The sequence below is a fragment of the Sycon ciliatum genome, chromosome 13 (genome assembly GCF_964019385.1).
Source record: "Sycon ciliatum chromosome 13, ocSycCili1.1, whole genome shotgun sequence".
Classification (NCBI taxonomy): Eukaryota; Metazoa; Porifera; class Calcarea; order Leucosolenida; family Sycettidae; genus Sycon; species Sycon ciliatum.
In genome coordinates this window covers 12,944,894-12,968,860 of record NC_088655.1, presented here as the reverse complement: position 1 = coordinate 12,968,860, position 23,967 = coordinate 12,944,894, and the positions used below count along the sequence as shown (strand labels likewise).

The window sequence follows — 23,967 nt, the reverse complement described above, 5'->3', positions numbered from 1 at the left end:
AAGAATGAAAACAACAAAGCAGAGACAGCAGAAATTGACATTAGTGATCAAGAGTGTCAATCATAGGACTGTCCATGATGCGAACCAATGTTTAAACGCTGGGGTGGCTTGCGCTGACGTGCGCTGCGGCGGGACGGCGGCGGCGGGGAAGAGGGGTCAGCAGCAGCCGGTTGGACAACAAGCGGTGCAGGCACAAGTGGGCGATACGGACGCAGGAATCTGCGGTTCCGCCAATAAATGCGACCACTCGGCAACTTCACTAGGTAGTCCCGATGATTACCGACAGCAACAATGACCCCACGAATAGACCACTGCTTGGTGCGCGGATGCTGAACATCCACGTGGGTGCCGAGGCGAAGCTGCGGCAACGAGCGACGAGTTGACGACTTGTCTGTGACGGCATCGTCGGATGGCATGGCAGTCTCATCACGTGTCGTCGCTTTGGAGAGCCAGGATGAATCAAACTCCTTCCAATGTGCAATGACGAATGACTGAAGAGAGCGGCCATATAGGAGCTCAGCGGGGCTCTGACCAGAGGAGCCAGGTGTGTTTCGCCATTCCAGTAGCCCTCGGCGGAAGTCATCTGTGTCAAGATTGCCATTCACGGTTGTCTTGGTGATAAGACGCTTCATGGCTTTGACAGCAGCTTCGGCGTGCCCATTACTCTGCGGGTAGTGGGGAGAGGACATGACATGCTTTACCTGCCAGCGCTTACAAAACTCAGCAAACTTATGCGAGGAGAACTGGGGACCACCATCTGTACACAGCACAGCAGGAACACCAACATCAGAGAACCAGCGACGGAATGCTAGTATCACGTCATGCGATGAGGTGGTGCGGCCAGTACGCGCGACACAGGGCCAACCGGTCAAACGATCTGCATACACAAGGAAGTCGTGACCTTGACAAGTGAACAAATCGGCAGATGCACATTCAAACGGTAGTGTTGGGGTGCGGTCGTTCAGCAGGGGCTCAGCTGGCTGGGACGACTGGTGTTCGCGGCAAGCAGGACAAGAACGAACGAGTGTATCAATGTCCTTGGTGATACCGGACCAGTATACAAGCTGACGCGCACGAGACTTAGTACGCACTAGGCCTTGGTGTGAAGCGTGGAGGTTGTGCAATACCTGAGCACGCAATGATTCAGGAACAACAATGCGGTTGCCCTTCAACACAATGCCATGGTCGACGGAGAGATGCTCACGTCCATTCCAGTACGCACGTAACGGAGCAGGCAACTTCTGCTGGCGATCAGGGAATCCAGTCAAGATACACTCAATCAATGACTGGTACGTGGCATCTGCAGCTGCAGCTTCCCGCAGCTCTGCAACCTTGAGATTCGCATTCGGCTCAGTGTCAGAGTGCACCATGCAGATCTGAATGCTGCGGCAATGAAGCGACGGGGCTTCACCAAGCTCATCAGTGGTGGAAGGAATGCCAACAGGATTCCGGGACAGCGCATCGGCGAAGGCATTTTCAGAACCTTTTCGCCAAGATGCCTGCAGCTGATAGGCTTGGAGCTTGAGGCGTAATCGTAGAAGACGCGGGTTCTCGATCTGATCCAACGAATATGAGTTGATGATCGGAATCAGGGGCTTGTGGTCGGTGACGACTTCAAATGGCGCACCAGACAGGTAGATGCGGCATTTGCGCACGGCCCATACTACAGCGAGCATTTCCAACTCGATGACAGCATAACGTGTTTCAGCATCAGACAGGTAGCGGGATCCACACTGAATAATACGCCACTGATCATTCTGCTTTTGCCAAAGCACGAATCCGAGACCTCTTAGAGCGGATGCATCGGTTTCAAGCCGGAGGTCTTGACCAACTTGATAGAAAGCGAGAACCGGAGGAGACAAGAGAGCTTCCTGTGTCCGTTCAAACGCTGCAGTGTGGCTAGCGTCCCACATGAACTCACGGGAGGTCTTGAGCAGGCCACGCAGAGGATTGGTCAACTCGGCTAGATGTGGAGTGAACTCACCACATTGGTTCACTAGACCGAGGAACGAACGGAGATCGGTTCTGTTGGCGGGTACTGGAAACTGGCGAATACCGGACGTCTTATCATCGTCGACGACCCAGCCATCAGGCGTGACGTTGTAGCCGCAGAAATGGATACGTTGCGTACCGAACACAAACTTGGCGGGGCTGAACGTGATACCATGCTCCCTGGCGCAGAGCAGAATCTCGCGCACGTGGCTGACATGCGACAGAAAGTCGTCGTCGTACGCTAGGCAATCATCGACTACCTTGCCGAGACGCGGGATGGCAGAGAACGCAGCATCAGTGCGCCGGTTGAACTCATCCCCAGCAGATATTAGACCCTGCGGGTTCCGTAGATAACGATATCTGCCGTACGGGGTGATAAACGTGGTGAATTCCTGAGCAGTGTCACTGAGAGGAATCTGCCAGTAGCCGTGCCTTGCATCGAGCTTCGTAAAGAACTTAGCAGAGCCAACTCCAGAGACAACGTCACGTGCCGTATGTACGGGATGCGCGGGACGACGGACTTGGTCGTTCAGCCGCTTGAAGTCAACTGTGAGGCGCTTCTCAGTGCTGCCCTTCTTGTCTACTATGACAATCGGATGGCACCATTCACTGGGCTCCGTCACTGGTTCAATAATCCCGTCGCTGACCATGCCGTCGAGCTGAGTCTTGATCTGGTCACGGAATGCATACGGTATTGGTCGAGCAGTGTGCACACAGGAAGGCTTAGAATCATGCTGTAGCTCAATTTCCATTGGCGGACCTTCCATTGGCTTCAGACCGGAATCCGAGAAAACGTCAGCGAACTCTTGCAGGAGCTGCTCACGTGTCCGTGCTAACTCAGCATCACTAGGATGAGCGCATGACGAAACAGCTGCACAGATCTTGGGTGAAGATGCACCCTCGTGTTCAGCGGTGAATTGGACTGGCCAATCAGGTGGGAGAAACTTCAGCGCACGCAATGAGGTATGAGAGAGCAGGGCATCGTGTAGACCCTTGTACACATGGATGACGGTTTCATGCTGCGTCTCACCGACTCGTAGAGTCGCACGTATTTTGCCCAGGTTGCGTAGCGGCTCACCGGTCACAGCCTGCACACAGTCATGGTCGTCATCTAAGTTCTCGACGAACCCACCGATCTGCGTGAGGTGCTCCTCGCCAATGGCATCAACGTCACTGCCTGTGTCTGGTGTCCAGGACAGTTGGGATGGCTGATCCTCTGTTTGCAGCATGGTCGAAACAGGTACTGTGCGACGGTCCACGCGAGACGCACGCTGTAGCTTCAGCTGTCCAAGCTTGGCAGCAGAGCTAGTCTTGGGCTGTTTCTGGCTCTTGCACATTCGCTGAAAATGCCCAATGCCATGACAGGAGTTGCACTTCTTGCCCTTGGCAGGACATACAGATTTCGTGTGGTCAGAACGACCACAATTTGGACAAGTGGACTTGGTCGCACTTGATGTCTCACTTGGCTTAGAGTCAGCTGGCTTGTGACGTTTCTGCTGCTTGTACGCCGACTGCTTGGCAGCACTTGCCTGGAGGCCAGGACTGGGCATGTGTGCCTTAGTGTGGTATGCTGCTTCCTCCGTCCGACAGAGGGTGACAGCCTGGTCGAGCGTGAGACCATGGGTTGCGAGCAACTTGTGTCGCGTCTCATCGTTCCGCACACCAATTACGACGCGGTCGCGCAGAGATTCCTCCTTGAGGGTACGGCCGAGGCCTTTGCACTGCGCACAGCAGCGAGCATCACACGTTCCACATAGGCTGTGTGACAAGAAGTCGCATGCACTTTGTAGTTCACACAGGGCTGTGTAAAACGCATCAAATGATTCTCCAGCTTGCTGGACACGCTGGTAAAACTCAATGCGGTCCAACAGTGGATTACGTTGCCGTCTGATATACGCCTGAATGCGCTCCAGCATCAGGTCGACGTCAGCTGAAGCTGGTATGCAAATAATATCCTCTCGGATAAAACGTCGCAGCTCCTCATCGAAACACTGACGGAGTGTTGCCACTCTGGCCTCACGAGCCTGGCTGGCCAAATGCTGGCAAACACTAAAATCTCTCCAGCTTTCAACGAAGGAGTGAAAATCAGCCAGCGTCGCAGACGACAATAAGTGTGGGCAGGAAACACTGTTCACTGGCCGTGGTGCTGAGGTCTGCGAGGTGGACTGCGCTGGTGCTGAGGGCTGCGGAGTGAACTGAGGCTGCGATGGTGATAGCGACCTGCTCTGAACATTCTTGAACAGATCTTGCATCGCCTTATCACGAGCCTCAGCTGCACGCATCTGCTGCTCCATAAATTTCATCAGGACACCCATTTGAGATTCCTGCTGTCGCTCGGTCGCGGAGGACAGGTCAAATCCGGTATCGTCCTGTGATTGTTCCATTACGATTAGTCACTCGTCCACGAGTACGAACAAATACACTACTAAAATAATTCAACTGAGACAGAGTTTCGATCGCGGAAACTACTACTTCATACGGAAAAAACAACTGGGCCCGTGCAAACACTACAAGGTGCGGACACAAGGCACGGACACAGGAAAGAACAAGTTCACTGCGCCATGATACGTTACTATTTATTCGTGAAGACTTGGGAACGGAAACAAAACATGTCATGAGAAAGAACCACAGGAAAAAGAAGCACACTCAACTAATCCGTGTGTGTGCGTGCATGCAGTACAACTATGACGTAATGAATATAGATACACATCAGTACCTGGTACATTTACTTCATTTCGTGCACGGGAAACACTTCACAATGCGTACATATGGCGATGGTTGTGCAATGGGCCAAATGCATTATAAATTGAGCCCGTCAACTTTTTCAACGCGACGGGCAGTGCGGTTCGGTTCCGAATACGAGACAATTCTGTATTCCATTGGGTGCTACGTTTGCAGAGTAGAAAACATACTCTGAAGTGGGTACGGAGTATCATAGTCACTCCACACTGCCCATGCACACACCTGCACATTTCAAGTTCATGCATGCATGTAGTGCTCATGTGCACCACACAAACACACACGCACGCACACGCCACAACGTATACATGTACTTGTACACACACCATCTTCATCGTAACGCACAGCAGAATGAGGTAATATAACATCTAAGCAAAATGTTTTCTTCTTCATTTGAATTTTATGACATGATTATGACATGATGGTTGTACACAATGACTAGTTCAAAAATTTGAACACAAATAACTAAAAAGTCAGTATATCACATCTATTCAGCGAAAGCAAACGCACACACGTACACACGCAGACACACACGCAGACACACACATACACACACACACACACACACACACACACACACACACACACGCACCCACACGGCAACTGTACAGGGGAATTAGGGGACCGGAAGGGGAAAAGAGCAGAGGAAAAAAAAGAACTATGTACAAGTGCTTCCTAACATCAGCAGACTATTTACAGTTGCGGAAAGCTCATGACCAATCAACATCTCTTCAACGGGGAAATTCGAGCTGATAAAGACATCGCTAGCGGACGTTACTCTGCTCCAGCTGTCGAAATGCCATTCTCAGCTGGGACGGTCTCGCCGCGTTCGGCAGCAGACAGGCGCAGTTGTTGAATTTCCACTTCAAGTTCCAGGCAAGCGCGATCAATCTCGTAGTTCTTTGCCACTAGGGAGCCCCATCTACACACAGCACGAGACAATTACAAGTACAGAAAGAAGATAGTACGTGACGAGAGAATGTGTATTCGTGGGTACAATTGATTTCGAAGTCTTACGAGTCACAGGTTGCGCAAAAGAAATGGATGTGAAATACAGTATCATAACAGTACGTGCCGGGTGTTGCGCGCAGCTCTAGACCTGCGAACACTGGGCTGCTAAACAGTGCAAGGCGCAACTTGACTCACGTCATTGGATTATATATTGAGCAGTTCTCTACATGATGGCAAGCGAAGAGAGTGAATGGATGTGAGGGGTGGGTGGGTGGTGCACAAAGTGTACATATGCCAGGACATGTGTCTCCAATACGGGTGCAGGATTGCAGAGACTGTGAGTAAAGGGCAAGGAAATACGCTCGCAGAGGTGACTTCACCTACAAAGAACAGTCAATGCGCAGCACTGGAGATCAACACCCAGAGCGACAAGACAGTGTGCTTCAATGGGACTGGATAAGCACAGCAAGGGCAAGATTATAAATGAAGGCGACTTACTCCTTTTCTAGAGTGGCAATCTCTGTACCAGCTTCAATCTGCTCAGTTTTACGCTGCCAGTTGACTTCTTGTACTTGTTGCCTGAGAACAACGGGGGAAAGTACACAACAACAAAAAAAAAAGCTATCACCAAAAGTAGGTAGGATACAGTGTGCATATTTTGCAGGCACCCTACTCTGGAGTCTGTACCAGGGTTCTAGCCAAAGGGGTAGGGGGGGGGGGGGGGGGGGGGGCATATATTGCATTCTGGCTGACTAGGCAAGGGGAAATGCCAAACAAACGGGTCAACTGTTTGTCCCCCACCCCCGCTATTTTTGAAGTACTTTCCTGGCTAGAACCCTGCTGTACACGGAGACCATCAAGTATAAGCATCTGCACTGGTCTCATCAAGGTTGCGTAGGTCACCTAGAGCAGATAAGGGTAGCAATGGGTAACAAAGGAATTCCAGCCAACAGCACAGGATAACCGGCAGAGTGCAGGCACAATGCCCACGCCAACTAGTGAAGAAACAATTTCAAACAATAGTAGCAAATGACGTTGCTAATTTTCACAAGCGAAATTCCGTACAGTCCTCATCGTTGCCGAATCAAAACTCAACCCAACAGGACAAAGAACCATAAAAGCGTTAACCAGCGGTTGGGCATGGAAAGGACTGATGGGAAATACATGTGCTGCATTTCAGTTCCAAAAATAATCGATGAAAAATGTCCATAAAGAATACAGACCTCCACACCAGCACAACTCACCGTAACTGCTGAAGTTGCCTCTGTTGGTGTTCATGCATTTTCAACAACGACCTGCATATCGATACACAGAAAGAGAGAGAAAGAGAGAGAGAGAGAGAGAGAGAGAGAGAGAGAGAGAAATGAGCAAGAACGAGGGGTTACTATTACAAGTAAAACCTGGTCAAGAGATCACCTGGTTCAACCAACAACCCGCACCATTAGACTATATGACGGTGAATATATTATGTAATCCCAGAAAGTGTTCCCCTCAAAACGGCTGAACAGTACCAGCTAACTCACTGCAAGAGAAATGATGATGTCGGGTAAACATCTTTCTAGGAAGCGTAAACCAAGGGCATTTGCTCCAATTGACTACTATTCCTGGTTAGTCAAGCAACTATGCTGCATGTACAATGGTAAGTAGGACATTAGTGCAACTCACAGCAGCTGCAGACAACAACCAGAAGACATGACTTACTTGACATGCTGCTCCCATGCAGTCACACCATACGTCTCAAGAAGCTCCAAGTTGTGTATTCTGCAATGTGAAAAGCAGCAGCGAAAAAACCTTAAAATAATTCACGATGGAACTCCAAAGTATTGCCAGAATAAAGGTTGTGCATATTAACCAGGAGTATCGCAAATACCTCTATTGCATACACGTGGACTTCAAAAAGAAGTAGCTTGACTGACACATGCATACATGCACTGATCATGCGTGTGTATGTGTGTGGGGGGAGGGGGTAAGGATCTAGCATACTAAGTTAGGAGACCGGCATTCCACACTGAGACACCCCGACAACAACACACAGCCCACTGACCTTAATGATTGATGTTGCAGTTGCGCAGAGGAGTTATTCACACTGTCCATCCACGCAGACATGTCATTCTTCTGACCTGCCAGTGGTGGTGGAAGCTCATATCTACAAACAGGAACAAACGCCAGAAAAACAGCAACAGAAGCCAGCTTCAGTTCCTTCACTCCCATAACAAACTTCTAGGTTTTAGGTCGACAAATAATAATTAAGTGACAACTATCCTGCAGCAGCTAGGGATTTGGTGGCGGTAGTGAAATTATGCACTTCACACATAATTGCAGAACACACATGTGTTGTTAGGGTGTGAATTGTCACACAACACTCACCTTTTAAAGCTAAGAATATCCATGGGCTGTGCCTTTCTAATACGTTCAAACTCCGCTCTCAGAACGGGGGTCTGCACAACGGATACAGGAACAAGCATAACACAATGTTCGTTTATCACTGAAACAAGTCCAGAGCCATGTGTTTCATCACTGTGCTAGGGCAAGGTTCAATTAGTAATGGTCCTAATGGGTAATGGCAAGAGTACATGAAAACCAGAGTGTGCAGCTCGGATGGGTGGCTGTCACGGCGGAATTCCGTGATTACATCATTTTAGTGATGTAGTGTGTACAAGCAGGATTCACGCAGGTCTCTTTCTGCACAACTGCAGCTCAGTTGTACGCACTACGCCATTTCCCGCCTCAGATCTGCGCCAAATATGATGTAATCACGGAATTCCGCCGGGACAGACGCTACCCATAGCAGAAAAGGCCCCAAGCTGCACACTCTGGTTTTCATGTACTCTTGGTAATGGTAAATATATCAGGCCACTTGCACAACATGGCATGCTGTCTGATGATTGTTTGCGCGTGCAACTCAGAGCTACAGGAAGACCATATTATTTGACATTCTTTCGATGTGTATACAGCTCCACAACCAGGTGTATCGAGCACTGTCTTTAAAGAGAAACCCCTGGTGATATAGAAGCCTTTTCGGAATACAAGCCTGATTTTTCAAAAGGACTATCAGTGTATGTGCTGACATACATACTTGGTAGAAATACCGGATCAGCCCCGGTCTGAATACAAGCCCAGCTATCACACACAGGCTTGGATAGGACAAATCCCAATATTTATACACAACTTCACGCTAATTAACGCTAACTGGGTGAATCACAGACGTAGCAGGAAAACGAGCTAAACCATTTCTAGATTCTGTTTAGCACTACAGTGCAGTACAAGTACCAGAAGACCAGGGCCGCAATAAAACTCACCAAGAACACTGCCTCTGGCGCCGCTGGCAAATAGTCTAGATAGTTCTTTGTTGGTCGATATCGGCGCGTCTCCTCCTCCACTAATTTTAGAGCCTTCGCAGATAAGGAGCACACACACACACACACACACAGCAAGTGTGAACAAACGATTATCACTGCACGTTGATTGCACCAAAGATAGATGCGTAGTGCACACACAACCACTTCTGTATCCCCCCGACCGAACAAAGTCGGGAAATATAGTCAGACCTCGCTTATCCGGTCCTCTTTTATCCGGATCCCTCACCATCCGGAAGAAAATAGCTGACATATTTTTACAGCATACGTGATGCATCCAATATAAACGGTGTTCGGTTATCCGATTCCCTCGCCTATCCGGATATTTTTGTGGAAAACGAATGTGTGCGGTTAAGCGAGGTCTGATTGTACAGAGCTAGTTCCTCTGCTCACATAAGAACATGCATGTAACACTATACCCACAAATCAGGACGGTTTGCACTTGTACAGGAGTGTAGTTTGCTCAAAGAGCCAGGTTGTGTGAGCATCACCACCATGGCCCTGGTGTCCATACAGCCAACATGAAAATTTTGAATTTGCAGGTCATGGACGTAAATGCAAATGCAGACAGTGCCCGGCGGTGGGTTTGCATACACAATACGTAGCCTTCATAGAGTTGGTGAAATCATGTGTTTCCGGCTCAATCGGCATCATCACCATGGAACAGGGCGTGTCATGTACAAACTAAAACTAGATTGTAACGTGCAACAACTACTACTAGTACTAGGTACCAAGGCAGCTGACCCACTGCAGAGGACACTACTCGTCACTACCACTAGGACCAGCCGGTAGGAAATCAGTATGTGCCAGCGCAACAAACATCAGGAGAGCGTTGGCACCTTGTTGCTGATCCCCAACAACCACAGCATTCACCAAATCGGGGCCCATAGGTTTTTCACAGTTTCATAAAATTGATCAAGATATGGTATGTGCAAAACAAATTTGAGACATAGTTTTAGTGTATCAGCCCCCCCCCCCCCCCCCCCCCCCCCCACCCGATTTGGCGAATGGACTGTAGGCTGAAGTAGAACATCAGCCTTGTGCACTCTGCTTCATGCCGTGTCCTCTTACACACGCTATCAAGAGCACATGAAGCAAAGAGTGTGCGGCTTCTGACTTTTCCTGCATGGGTGTCCATCACGGCGAAGTTCCTGGATTACATCATATTCGGTGCAGATATGCGGCTAGAAGTGGCGTAGTGCATACAGCTGAGCTGCAGCTGTGCAGCAGGAGACCTGCTTGTACGCACTACATCACTAAAAACGATGTAATCGAGGAATTTCGACGTGATGACAACCTACACCGTCGACAAGCCATTCGAGTTGCACATTCTTTGTTTCACGTACACGTACTCTGACAAGATGCATCACGGTCCAGTTAACCTAGGTAGGTCATTCATACTTCAAGTACACAGTACATTCACCCTGCACTGTATTCTGGTCTTTCACTTGCGCAAGCAGTTGGGCTGGTTAGAGGTTCTTTTCAGGCCTGAAGATTTCATCCGATTGGAGTTTGGGCTCTCTTTGCTTTCTCTCGGCTCTCTTTCCTCCTAATCATGCGATCTGTGGATAGCTATTCAAGTAGCTAAATGTACAATGTACAAGGAAGCGTAGCGTGGTGACCCGAGTCAAATCCAGTGGTGGATGTGTGAGCACCATCGCAGAACAGCACTTTGAATGGTAATCAAAAGCCTGGTGCAGCCTTTCTCACCACACTACCGTTGTGCAGGCGCGTTAACATGCAATCCATGGAAAAACTCTCGTTCAGGGCACTAGGGTTATCATGCAGCACAGTGCTCACAACCACGTACTGTATTGACCACTGGGCATGGTTGCCTTATACTGGTCCAATCACAAGAACCAACACTTGACAAATGTGTTGCTAGAACCACAGCTGGACGCTGAACAGCTGGTTCGGGGATTGATTGATTTTTTTTAATTTAACTGGGCACTTTATGTGTAGGACTCCTCCAACTCTATGATCTCCCTTGTCCCTTGTTACTTACTGCTTCTCTCACTCCAGGTTCTTCATAGCCTTTATCAAAGTAAGGAAGTGCATCAGGTAACACTTCATTTGCCATCTTCCCCTTTTACCGCTGATGTCTACACACCTACGTCCAGAAACTGGCTCCTTCCGCTGCAGACTATGGAATGAACTAAAAGCTGACACAATAGATAACGCAAGGGAACGCTGTAAGAGCTGAAGAACTTGTCAAGCGCCTTCGAAGTTAGTTTATACTCTTCTTGAGATTTGATGAGCCTTCGCAAATGCAAGGTTGATTGTTTCGCAAAAAAAGTTGGAAACCTTCAATAAAAAGATGCATTTTTGCAAAGACTTCTTCCTTGTCACGTCAGCTGACCGATCATGCCTTGTTACCATGACAGGTCCAGAGCCGCGAATATGGCGTACCCTGAGCGTGCCTTTTCGGATCTCTTGAAAACTCGCTCGAAATGTGGGAAAGAAGACGACATGTCGGCCTCCTCCTTGGACGATAATGATGCCAAGGATCTTCTCCTTGACGGCATATCTCAGGCAGTGAAAGAGGTAAGCGCGTAGCGAAGATCCTATTTTCCACGTGTTGTTTTGGGAAATGCTCGATGCTCCAAGCGCCTGTGAAACACCTGGTTGCGTTGTTCAAACTCGTCAGAATACCTCTGGTATCTTTGTTTCTGTCGTTGCCATGCTTTGTCTAGTTGATGTAGACCGTGTCGGATTACGCAGGTGTAAAAAAAATGGTTGCTTCAACGTTCTTTGCGCATTCTCCCTCTCTCTCTCTTTATCATTTTGGTACGTGGGTCTCTTATCTCGCTGTGTGTGTATTTCTATGAATCGATGACGTAGTGTGAGAGGAGTTCTTTGGATCTTGATCAAGCAACCTCAAGTGCTGTAGTTACTAGTTAGTGCAAGTGGGCCTGTGGCTGTGGTGTCGTATGCACGTGGCTGCTGAGGACCAATGAGGGTCTGGGCGTCACTGATGACTCGTCTACATTGTAGGGCGTAGCAGGGACTACAGGATTCGAGAGCAATGCATTCCTGCAAGAACGCAGAGAGAAGAGAATAATGTCGTTCATAGGAGTGGCACTATTGGTGCTGGAGCATGTTGCATTTGATACGCTGTGCAATGACCAATCAGTTTGATAGTTTTGAATTGTCTGCAGATTATTGGCCATTGATTCTTGTTACAATTTGTTAGTCCTCCACCAGCCAACATGCTTTTTGATCAGATGTCGTTTGTAGCTGTAATAATGCTGGGAAACAGTTTTAAAACTGTTAGATTGGTAGATGCCTGTGCTACAGATTGTGTCCTTACTTTTACAGAAATCAGACCGTTGTATTATAAACTATGCACACACGGCTAGATTTCGCCACTTTGCTAGTGTGCAAATACATGCGTTATGTACGGTCATGACCAGAGAAATTCGACCCACGAGTCGAAAGTAGTGCCGTGCTTCCATTTCAATTAAATCATGCATGTTCCAAACAACGATCTGAGGTCCGCATGAGCCTTGGCGCTGCTTTCAGCACGTGGGTCGGATTTCTTTGGCCACGACTGTAGCACATGATACGAGTATACTTGTACATGTACTGCTGTCATGGTAGATGTCATTACAGTCGTCCCGCTTTAGTTTTCTGTAACCAAAATGTCCTTTTCATGCACATTGCAGCAGTAAATCAGAGTTGTTAATCCATCACCCTCCCTTATCCAGCAGAGTTTCCGTGGCACAAATGGTGCCGGATTATAAACGGACCGCTGTATCTTGTTTTGCACTTGGCAGCTGCAACGAGAACATCTTGTGCAGGAGACGTTCAAGATCGCCAATGAGAATGTGCAGTTGCAACGTCTTTGCCAGCACATTGATCAGGTCTTCTTATGTGGGTGAGTGGAGATAGACAGATGTGTGTGTGTGTGTGTGACACTGTGTGTGTGTCACTTTGTGTGTGTCACTTTGTGTGTGTCACTGTGTGTTTGTCACTGTGTGTGTGTGTGTGTGAGAGAGAGGGGGTGGGGGTGGTACACAGTATGTTGGTTACATGACCTGGTAACTACTGTAGGGTCCGGGGTTTGAGAGTTTCTCCATAGTACTTTGATGCTGAGAAGTCATAAGAGCTAAGGGAAGATTGCCATCAGCTCTGTGCTACATGTAGTTCACCACAGCGGTTTGTGGCTGTTACTTCTATTGTTAAATCTGTTTGGCTGTCTGTGTCTCTGCATTGCTGTGCATGCATGTGTGTGTGTGTGTGTGTGCATGTGTGCGTGTGTGCATGCATGCTCGCGCGTGTGTGTGTTCGTGGTGTGTGTGTTGACGTTGTCCAGCCTGTATCGGCGCGAGCAGGGCTACTGGCGCCTGGTGAACAAGATGACCCGCCAGGAAGCCCTGCACTTGCTGGATCACTTACCCAGTGTGAAGACATCACTTGGAAAAGGTACCTTCATGTAGTGTAAGACATGGTATTATAACGAATCGCAACATTAGTGATTGTCCGAAATGCATTAGTTAACGAGAAGATCCGTTAACAATCATGCAGTCTTCAGCCGTATCCGCACATAACGCATATGATCCATTACAGTCCCAACAGAACTTATTGTAATGAAGAAATGTAACTTGTTAAAGGGGAAGTTTTAAGGCAAAAATTAAAATTTCACCAGTTGTCTTCGGGGTGCTGAGTCGAATGGTCTTGGTCCGAGAAAGCTGAGACGCTCCCTTCCTACTTGAATCCCAATCGAACTCGCGCACTTCCACCGAAACTGGGTGACTGCGCCCTACTAGATGGGGATTTGTATGCAAAATGTCACTAAAAGCGCCATTTCGTTCTTATAAAAGCACGGATGACCGCCATTGGCCCATATGTTGTAGTCTTTTGGACGCTGAGTCGACTGGTTTTGGTCCGAAAAGGCTGCGATGCAGCGTTCCTCCTTTATTCCCAATCGAACATGGTTGAACAAGTGGTCACGTGCTCCTGGGTGCCCAAATCACCTGGTCACCACGCCAGCAGGCGACAACTTTCACACCAAGGTTCAACTCGAGTGACAGGACTGCACCCAAAAAAGGTCAAACAGGCTAGTAAGTTGTACCCTGCAGGCACGGTGACCAGCTGACTGGTGTACGCAGGAGCACGTGACCACTTGTTCAACCATGTTCGATTGGGAATAAAGGAGGAACGCTGCATCGCAGCCTTTTCGGACCAAAACCAGTCGACTCAGCGTCCAAAAGACTACAACATATGGGCCAATCGCGGTCATCCGTGCTTTTATAAGAACGAAATGGCGCTTTTAGCGACATTTTGCATACAAATCCCCATCTAGTAGGGCGCAGTCACCCAGTTTCGGTGGAAGTGTGCGAGTTCGATTGGGATTCAAGTAGGAAGGGAGCGTCTCAGCTTTCTCGGACCAAGACCATTCGACTCAGCACCCCGAAGACTACAACTGGTGAAATTTTAATTTTTGCCTTAACTTCCCCTTTAACATTTTTAGATTTACTTCCTCATTACACTTTCATGTCTAACAGTATACAGTAGGATTGGGTGTGAGGAAAATAGCGAGCAGTCGTTGCTATGACTAGACCATAGCCTGGTGATAAGATCACTGCAGGCCTATAGCAAATATCCCTGTATGTTCAGGCAGACTCGTGTCAATTTTACAGCCAGAGGTGATTTGGAGGTTGACTTTTGCACAGGGGGGGGGGGGGGGGGGGGGGGGGGGGGCGATATGATCAAGCAGGCTCAGTTTAACAGTCATTATAGTCAGCCTTCTCTGTACCAGGGTGTCACTTTTCTATAGTTTTGTGTACGTTGCTCACTCCAGCATGCCTGTCAATACTGGACTTCACACCCTATATGCCAGTTTGAGTTTTAGCGACTTGCGTAGAACTTGTGTGCACGTTGTATTGCGCTAAAATTCGCGTGCAATGTGGCGACTCAATAATGATATGTACAGTACCCGGTATCACATTGTGTTTGGTCCTCATTTCGTCAACTTTCTGGAGTACTAGTAATGGTTGCAATAATGTCTTATCTTCAAAATTTGCTATTGGGCTGGTAAGATAGGACATTCAAAGGTTAACTTGTTTGAGGTTTTTTTGTAGACATGTATCAATGACTTGTTATGTACTTTTTGCCCTTTTTCTCACTGATCAATGTTACTCTCTTCTTTCGAACATGGCCCATTGTGTGTGTGCGTGTGCGTGTGTGTGTGTGTGTGCGTGCGTGTGTGCGTGTGTGCATGTGTGTGTGTGTGCGTGTGCGTGCGTGGGTGTGTGTGTGTGTGTGTGTGTGTGCATGTGTGTGTGTGTGTGTGTGTGTGTGCGCGTGTGTGTGCGTGTGTGTGCGTGTGTGTGTGTTCAGGCCGAGCATGGCTCTACCTGTCTCTGAACGAGAATGTCCTGGAGAGCTACCTGCGAGCACTGCCTAACTACGAGGAGTTGATCTCTGGCATGTACTCCAAGTAAGTGCGATGCCAGCGTACTACAGTACTATCGGCCGCCGAAGAACTGGGGGGTCGGCCTCCTAGCCTAGACCGTTCTCACTGTCACGTATTACAGTCTATGCACAGTTGAGTCACCGTGTGTACGTTGGTATGCTGTGCTTGGTGAAATTCTTGCCTGTTCACTCTTCGGCGCTCCGACAGTCCTGTACTGGTAGAGCTTCTTCACTATGTGTATCTGCATGTGCAGTCTTATCCTGGGTCTACAGGTAGGGGTGCGCGGATTATTCCCGGAATAATTTGGGAATACTATCGTCGAGAAAATTTTGGGAATTTTAGGGGAATTCTATCGATCTTTTGCCAGATCCATTGACCTTCAGAAGAGTTTTGGGGGAATTCTGTCAATTTTGACCTGCCAGAGAACAAGCATGCATCCATGGACGCACGTACATGTACATGCAGCAATACCCGGACACGACATAGTAGCTGTGTACAGTCAGATGTAGATCTAGTACATGTACTAGATGTAGTGTAGATCCTGCATGCACTGATCACGTGCCTGACCGTCCATTTTGCATACTAGAGAGCATGCGTAAGGCACGGTTCGTGCTGGGGTTCTTTTTTTGGGGGGAATTCTGGAGAATTTTTTCAATGTTTTGGGAGAATACTTTCGAAGTTCCGCGGGAAATGCCCGAAAGCATAATATCGGTTGCGTGCGAGCATAATCCGCGCACCCCTATCTACAGGACTGTCGGGCGCCGAAGAACGGAGCGCCGGAGAACGACCAGGCTAGAATTTCACCAGGCACAGCATTCCAATGTACAGACACTGTATACACAACGTGTTATTGTTCTTTCTTCGAGTATGTTTTACTTAGTGTTTTTTTTTAACGGTTGTGTGCATGGGCATGTGTGTGTGTGTGTGTGTGTGTGTGTGTGTGTGTGTGTGTGTGTGTGTGTGTGTGTGTGTGTGTGTGTTTGCGTATGTTGCTGCAGGGATTCGTTTATGCGTGACTCTGAGGTGAGCAGTACTGCTTCTTTGACTTTATCCCTGTGACCATACATGTCGTCGCCCTTGCATTATGTAACATCAGCTACTCAGCTGCGGTAGATATTTCATGCCAGGGTAAAGTTCGATGCCTACTTCACTGTTGGCAGCGTGAAACGCAATGTAATGTGATGGGGTGCAAAACAGGGCTCCCCACTTAGTACTTTGACCAGGTATGTGTGTACGCGCCGGGCTTCATGCTGCGAGCTTGGAGAACACGGGAGCGTCTCGAGACTCTGAACCAGGAAGCCCTACACATACCACCAAGAGTGTATAAGGTCCCAAGAGTGTGCAACTCGTGATACCCTTTCTATTGGGTTCTCCGACGGCGAAAACTCACTTCACATGACATGGTGTAGTGTTTCAGTTGTACGTTTCCAGCCAGTTTTTAGCGAGCAGCGGAGTAATAAAATGCACTCTCTGGCAGAAACTCACTGCGCGCGTATGCAACTCGCCAGCATGATCATGGCAGATTTTCGGATTACGCGCACGCCATCCTTCGTTTGTACATGGTACGAAACGTACCTAAGACACGTGATGTGAGTTTTCGCCGTTGGAGACCCCATATGCAAAGTTGCACACTCTTTGGAGCATATTTGCTTTTGATACCACATGTCTGTAGTCTGTAGGTCTCCCTGGCCCTTACAGGAGATAAATGCGATACACATTGCACCATATCGCAATCCCTGCCAGCACACACCGTGCCGAAAAGGCAGCGCACTAGAGAGCCAGAGAAGTGCATGCTGTAGCTTGCGTTCTTGTATCGTCGGCGTCTCATTTATTGTCTTATTTGTGAGAAAGACGAGCAAAGCAACATGGCTTGTAGAGATGGTGTTGTTACGAAACTACAACTAGACTTGTTTGCTCCTGCGGTTCACGAACCCCACACGGCACTCACTGGCCCGCACGACACGCAGCCAAAACAACACAACCGTCTTCTTCTGGGTCTAGAAAGGTTCTAAAGGAATGAATTCATAGAGCTATCTGAAATATACTAAGAGAAAGCACCAACGACCCGGGTCGGCGCAAACACGCATGCCCAACGACCCCGGGTCGGTGCAGGTACGCATACTACAAGACTTGCACGTTCCAGAGTGCAGCTGCACGTGCAGTGCAGCTGCACGTGCAGTGCAGCTGCACGTGCAGTGCAGCACCGGAAGTCAACCAAAGCAGTGTACACTAATACACAGCGGCAGAACGTGCCGAGCTGCAGAGCGGGCAGGAAGTCATGCAACCTAAGCACCATACAGTAATAAGTCCAGTGCAGTGCAACTACCGTACAATAAATTACGATGGATTTGTCCAAACAGAGTGGAAGACTACAAGACAACACGCACGCACATGCATCACGCGGGGGGGGACGGACGTCACGACGATCGCGCAGACCGTAGACATGCCGGCCAGCAATCGGCTCCACGCCGTGCTCGGCAGGTGTGTCATCGCCATCGGATGGGTCACCAGCCGCGACAGGTTGTGATGGCGAGGGCTTCAGAAGGTCAGCATTGATAACCTTCTCCCCGCCATTCACGTGTCGGATGACAAAGGTCGAGGGGCCCACGACTCTTTTTACCATCCACCCGGTCTCGTAAAGCGGCGCCAGCTTGCGCTGCCGTGTCGGCTGCCGGAGCAGGACGGCATCTACGTCATAAGCCGACTGTTCAGAGACTTCGACGACAGAATCGGTCGTAGAGAACTCTGCTTCAACGAGGTCACGAACGCGGGCTGTCCGCTCTCCTAGCCGTGTCACCCATGCTCTGAGGCTACACGCCTCCTGATCAGTTGCAACGATGAGATCTCGCGGCAGCCAGCCAGTCATGACAACCATCGGTGCAACGCCGGTTGCAGAGTGCGGGCGCGTCCTGTAGTGAGGAGCTCCAGCTCAGACTTCCAGTCAGACGCTTCTAACAGCACCTTCCGCATCAAGGTGATTAGCGTCCTGTTCATACGCTCCGCAGCTCCTTGGGACTGCGGGTGTCGCACCGCTCCGGTTCTGACTTCCACGCCGAACTGCTGGAAGAGGGCATCGCAGATGGCGTTCCTGAACTCCGTGCCATTGTCCATGCGAACGATGTCCGGCGGACCCCAGCGGCAGCAGATCGTCGTGAACGCGGCGGCAACACACTCCGCGTCGTGACGGCGAAGAGGCACAACCTCAGCCCACTTGCTGAACTCATCAATACAGACAAGCACGCAGTTAAACTTGCTGCTCTTCTCCGCACCAAGTTCCAGCGTGTCGATCTGCACGACACTCCACGGGCGGCCTGGGGCTTCCGTTCTGGTCTGCGGCGCTGCTGGTCCTCTCTGCCCGCTGGCTGCTCTGCATCGCTCGCAGCTTTGGCAGTGACTCTGGCAGCTCTCGGCGATTGACGGAAAGTAACAGCGACTGCATAGCATCTCGTACATCGCGCCCCAACTGGCATGTCCAGATGCGCAATGGGCGGCTTTTACGACCTTCGGGACAAGCTTGGTCGGGATCACGGGCACCGCTACCACGCCTTCGACGGGCAGTTTGACGCTTCGGCAGAGGACGCCACCGTTGACCACAAGCTGCTTGCTGACTTTCTTGAACGGACCGGCGATCAACTCAGGCGTGCCAGCCTCGACCAGCTCAGTAGCGGAAGCAATGTCAGCATCAACAAGCTGACCTCTAGCGATCTCTTCTCTCGACACAGGGCCGACTACCGCTGGAACAGTGGCGGCTCCGACGGCGGTTTCCTTGGCTGCCGCTCTCTGACACTTTAACCACTCCGACGGCACGCGGGTCAGCCGGTCGGCCGGGTTATGCTCGGATCGGACCCACTCCAGTTTGACAGCTAAGCCGGTCGACTCAACCAGGTCTTCGATGATTTGAAGGCGGCGCTGGACGAGTACCTTGTGAAGACCGCTCACCTTCACACGGCAGACGTTGCCGATGACTTGTTCCAGCCATCCGAACACGGTCTTCGAATCGGTGATCAGCCGAACTGCCTCCAGCTTCCACTCCGCAGCAAGCGTCAAGCCGCGGAGCGCGGCGTCAAGCTCAGCGACGTTGATGTGCTTGCTGTCGTTCGCGTCTCTCAGCCACGAGCTGTCCTCGATGACCTTGCCGTCGAGCTGCAGGACGACTCCTACTGCCAGGTCAGACGCATCGCAGAACACGGCCCAGTCGCCGACAGCCGTCGACGGGACGCTCCATACGCCGTGTACTGGATCGCTGCTTGCGACCTTCGCTTCTAGGTCCTCGCAGCACCGGGCGGTAGCGTCGGACACGGCAACATCCCAGTGATCCCCCGCGCATGCGAGCCTCTTGAGCCACGCGCATGCCGGACGGAGCCAGGAATACACCGGGTAGTGGCTGGTCAGACGTCCAGTCCACTTGAACACGCCACGCTTCGTCAGCGGACGGTCGAAGCTGAGGTCGACACCGTCGCGGCGTGCCCAGTTGACCACGTCGGCCGCCGAAGTGGACAGCTGTAGGCCAAGCACGCGGGCAGACGGCAGAGACTCGGCAGGCTTAGTCGGCAGGCCATAGCGTAGCAGCTCCGCAGCCACGGCTTCGCGGATCTGCGCCGGCGCCAGGATGTCGTCAACGTAATTGTCGACTCCAGGCCACTTCCGCGTGACCCAGCGCACGATCATGTCCATGAACTTAGGCGCGATGGAGAGACCGAATCCCATGCGCGTCATCACATACATCTTCCCGTTCCACACGACGACTTTATAGCGCAACAGTGCACTTGCAGATAGGCCTTGCGGATGTCGACCAGCTGATAATCCGCGTCGCAGCTTGACCGCCATTTCCGGATCTTCTCTGCGTAGGCCGGGGCGTCGGTGCCTGGGTTGGACTTGATCAGCGAATTGAGACCACGATAGTCCAGGCAAGGCCTGACAGGCGTGGAACTCTTGTGCTCTTGCGCCTTCGCCAGCAAGGGCAGCATGGCAACAGGCTCGCCATGGACTGCCGGATCGTGCTCAACAAGCCAGCCGTTCTTCACCCAGGAGTCGACCTCGTCACAGAATAGCGACTCCTGCTCCGCCGTGAGCTTGTTCCGCGCATACTGGCCAATGCCGGACCCAACAGGAGCTGTCGGCTGCTGGTCTTTCCACGCCCATGTCAGCATCCAACGCTGTGCGACGCTGTCCCAGCGGACTTGACCGTCATCCGTCGACAGGGTGACGTCATCTCCGTCCTGCTCGACAGTCACACGGCGCGACGGATGCTTGTCGGCGGCTGCGGCTACAACGGCAGGCTCCTTCGCTTGACCAAAGCGCACTCCGTCCAGCACACCATTGTCGTCGTAGCTGAGCTGCACGCCACCAACACCCGCCACAATGTCGGCTCCAATCAGCACGTCGGTGCCAACGACCTCCAGGCTCCGCGTCACGCATGCCACGACAGACACACAGGGTAGAAACACAGGGCCGTCCTGCCGCTGGACGTCAAGGTTGACGGTGCCGATCAGGTCGATCTCGCTACCATCCAGGGCAACCATCCCGACGGACACGTCATCACTGGACGGGATGTTGCAGGCCTGTAGAAACTTCGCTGAGACGAGCGAGTGACTCGCACGCGTGTCGACGACGACCATCGCTCGCGCCCACTCCTGGCCAGGACCGTCGGCAGGTTGGATGTCCATGTACACGCGCGGCAGCGCACCTCTAGACCGTGCAGCAACCGTGCAGAGGCAGGGGTCGTTGTGGCTGCTCTGTGCCGCTGCGTCCTCTCCCGCGGCAGCTGCGCCCCTCTTGCGCGCTAGCCACGTCTTTCGCTCAGGGCAGTCCGCCTTGACGTGCCCAACACCATCGCAGAAATAGCAACTCAGCTGCGTCGCGCCCTTCTGGCGACCGCCACTTCTTGGTCCACCGCCACTCAGTGGTGCACCCCGCTGCAGGCGAGGGCAGTTGCGCCTGATGTGGCCGACTTCCTGGCAGTTAAAACACACTCCGTTTCCAGTGGAGGTGCCGCTCGACTGGGCGCTAGACGCTGGCATCGCAGCAGCCACGGGCTGCTGTACTGACTGACGAGCGTCGGTGGCAGCAGTCCGCAGTGCTCGGATCAGGTCCGTACAGCCGCTCACGGAGTATTCTTTCCCGGCCATGGCCAGCCTCAGCTCGCGCTGAAATTCCGCCCGAAGACCGCACACTATTTGCTCGACGACCATCGGGTCCTTATCATCGGATGCGTCGCGGCCAGCCTGCCCCGCCAGACGCTGCAGATCGGCGATGTAAGCGTCAACGGCCTCGTCCACCTTCAGCTGACGCTGAGTGAAACACTTGTAGGCCTGTGCCTTCGTGATACAAAACGACTCGTGCATCTTCGAGACGACTGTGCCCTGGACCTTGCGGTCCGTGGCGCTCAGGCGTGAGTACACCAGGAACGCGTCGCCGTCGAGGAAAAGAGGCAGGCTCTTCATCCTCTTCGTCTCCGTGTCCCAGCCCTGGATACTGGCGAGCACGAGGAACTTCTCAAAAAACTGCTCCCAGTCATCCCCGTTCCCGCGGAACACTCGCAGAAAGTTGTCTAATTTCATCGACATGTTCACTGAGTCCCGGGTTTCGGCACCAGATGTTACGAAACTACAACTAGACTTGTTTGCTCCTGCGGTTCACGAACCCCACACGGCACTCACTGGCCCGCACGACACGCAGCCAAAACAACACAACCGTCTTCTTCTGGGTCTAGAAAGGTTCTAAAGGAATAAATCCATAGAACTATCTGAAATATACTAAGAGAAAGCACCAACGACCCGGGTCGGCGCAAACACGCATGCCCAACGACCCCGGGTCGGTGCAGGTACGCATACTACAAGCCTTGCACATTCCAGAGTGCAGCTGCACGTGCAGTGCAGCACCGGAAGTCAACCAAAGCAGCGTACAATAATACACAGTGGCGGAACGTGCCGCGCTGCAGAGCGGGCAGGAAGTCATGCAACCAAAGCACCATACAGTAATAAGTCCAGTGCAGTGCAACTACCGTACAATAAATTACGATGGATTTGTCCAAACAGAGTGGAAGACTACAAGACAACACGCACGCACATGCATCACGCGTACACCAGTGGGAGAGAGGCAGAGAGGGTGAGAGAGAGACACCTTACTTCTCTAACAGTGTCATAGTACATCTTGCAAGACCAGGCTCCAGCAGCCCTTGTTGAGCAACATGTCGGCGAGCATGGGTATAATTATTTGTATTTGTTCACGTACGTCATGTGAGTGAGTGGTTTTGTAGGGTTTGCATCTAACGTACTTCCTCTTGCGTGCATGTGTGTGTGTACGTGTGTATGTGTGTGTATGTGTGTGTGTGTGTGTGTGTGTGTGTGTGTGTGTGTGTGTGTGTGCGTGCGTGCACGTGTGTGTGTGTGTGTGTGTGTGTGTGTGTGTGCTCATGTGTGTATGTGTGTACACATGTATGTGTATGTGTGTGTGTGTGTGCACCTGTGTGTCCGTGTGTTCAGCGTATGTTCACCCTGACGACGCTCATCACAGGCCTGGACTTCCTCTGCTTTGAGCTCACCGTGGTAGGTTACCGCTTTCTCTCTTCAACGAAGTCTGCGTGGGTGCATTCTCCTTTATAAAGGTCTAATGCAGTCTGCATAGCTATGCTGATGTCTTCATGTTTACCATAGCAACCCTGGCTGCTTTGTCTGGAATGCAGACCACACTTCAAGCTCACACAGCTAGCTGGAAATAGTAGTGTATGGATCTGGGCAAGATTAGAGGATTTAATCGAGAGAAAAGCTTTATTAGACCTGACTGACTTTTTCCGGGACTGACTTCATTTTCACCACCGTCACGATGAGAAATTGTCAGGTGAGCTGTGCTGGCTCTGTGTGATGAGCCGTTGTTGTCATATACATGGAGAGCACTGCTCATTGAAATCCCAATCCCGGTAATTGAGAGTATGCGCTGGGAGATGTGAAGCCCCAGACCTGTGGTCACTGGGCTGTGCACAAGTGCAGGGAGCTAAGTTGAATTTCACGATTGGATTTCATTGAGCAGCACTGTCCTTCACTTGTCTTTACATGGCTGCAGTGGTGGCAAGAGAAATCCAGATCTCTAATTGGCATGTGCGTGCGTGCGTGCGTGTGTGTGTGTGTGTGTGTGTGTGTGTGTGTGTGCGTGTGCGTGCGTGTGTGTGTTTGCATGTGTGTATGTGTGTGTGCATGTACATGTATGTGCATGCGTGTGTGTGTGTGTCCATGCGCCGTGCTTGCACAGGATATCGACTACTTTGATCGGCATGGCTTGCTACCGGCCGCTACTAACTGTGGCTTGTCGTTCAACTACACGTCGTCATCCGTGGAAGCCACCACCACGTTCCGCGCTGTCCACTCACCACTCAGGGAGAAACCTGATCCACTGGCAGCTGGTATGGGGCAGTGTGGATTATGTGTGTGGGTTTATCAACAGTATGGTGCTGGTTCTAGGTAGGGATTGATGATGCCAACGATTGATTCCTTACCACTAAGCCGTCGTTAAGGC

The 23,967-nt window shown here is 51.0% G+C and overlaps 3 protein-coding genes across 3 annotated transcripts in view; 1 reads left to right on the top strand and 2 right to left on the bottom strand.

Moving 5' to 3' along the window:
* Positions 1–56: 56 nt before the first annotated feature.
* Positions 57–4,376, bottom strand: LOC135829194 (uncharacterized protein K02A2.6-like). Its single transcript, XM_065341600.1, has one exon. It carries the CDS (start codon positions 4,374–4,376, stop codon positions 57–59), a length of 4,320 nt encoding a protein of 1,439 aa, XP_065197672.1.
* A 707-nt stretch (positions 4,377–5,083) lies between these two features.
* Positions 5,084–11,311, bottom strand: LOC135829500 (pre-mRNA-splicing factor SPF27-like). Its single transcript, XM_065341906.1, has 8 exons — positions 11,044–11,311; positions 8,982–9,074; positions 8,050–8,120; positions 7,727–7,828; positions 7,384–7,443; positions 6,927–6,977; positions 6,181–6,261; positions 5,084–5,653 (listed from the first exon to the last, which is right to left on the bottom strand). The coding sequence occupies exons 1-8, from the start codon at positions 11,116–11,118 to the stop codon at positions 5,506–5,508; spliced, it is 681 nt and encodes a 226-aa protein (XP_065197978.1). The 5' UTR covers positions 11,119–11,311; the 3' UTR covers positions 5,084–5,505.
* Positions 11,312–11,410: 99 nt separating this feature from the next.
* The window catches only part of LOC135829552 (pleckstrin homology domain-containing family M member 2-like), a 35,013-nt gene continuing 22,456 nt past the window's right edge, over positions 11,411–23,967 (top strand). The window contains exons 1-7 of the mRNA XM_065341947.1: positions 11,411–11,582; positions 12,815–12,915; positions 13,354–13,463; positions 15,381–15,480; positions 16,455–16,479; positions 22,941–23,003; positions 23,704–23,854. Coding sequence (XP_065198019.1) covers positions 11,439–11,582; positions 12,815–12,915; positions 13,354–13,463; positions 15,381–15,480; positions 16,455–16,479; positions 22,941–23,003; positions 23,704–23,854 — 694 coding nt within the window. The 5' untranslated portion in view covers positions 11,411–11,438. The remainder of the gene's footprint in view (positions 11,583–12,814; positions 12,916–13,353; positions 13,464–15,380; positions 15,481–16,454; positions 16,480–22,940; positions 23,004–23,703; positions 23,855–23,967) is intronic.

Bases quoted from the DNA above. Each gene is read 5' to 3' on its own strand.
- LOC135829500 (XM_065341906.1), bottom strand. From the start codon at position 11,118: ATGGCAAATGAAGTGTTACCTGATGCACTTCCTTACTTTGATAAAGGC. The intron at 7,444-7,726 runs GTCAGTGGGCTG...TTCACATTGCAG, and splicing joins CTGCAACATCAATCATTAAG to AATACACAACTTGGAGCTTC. The intron at 6,262-6,926 runs GTGAGTTGTGCT...CGTTGTTCTCAG, and splicing joins AGGCAACTTCAGCAGTTACG to GCAACAAGTACAAGAAGTCA.
- LOC135829194 (XM_065341600.1), bottom strand. From the start codon at position 4,376: ATGGAACAATCACAGGACGATACCGGATTTGACCTGTCCTCCGCGACC.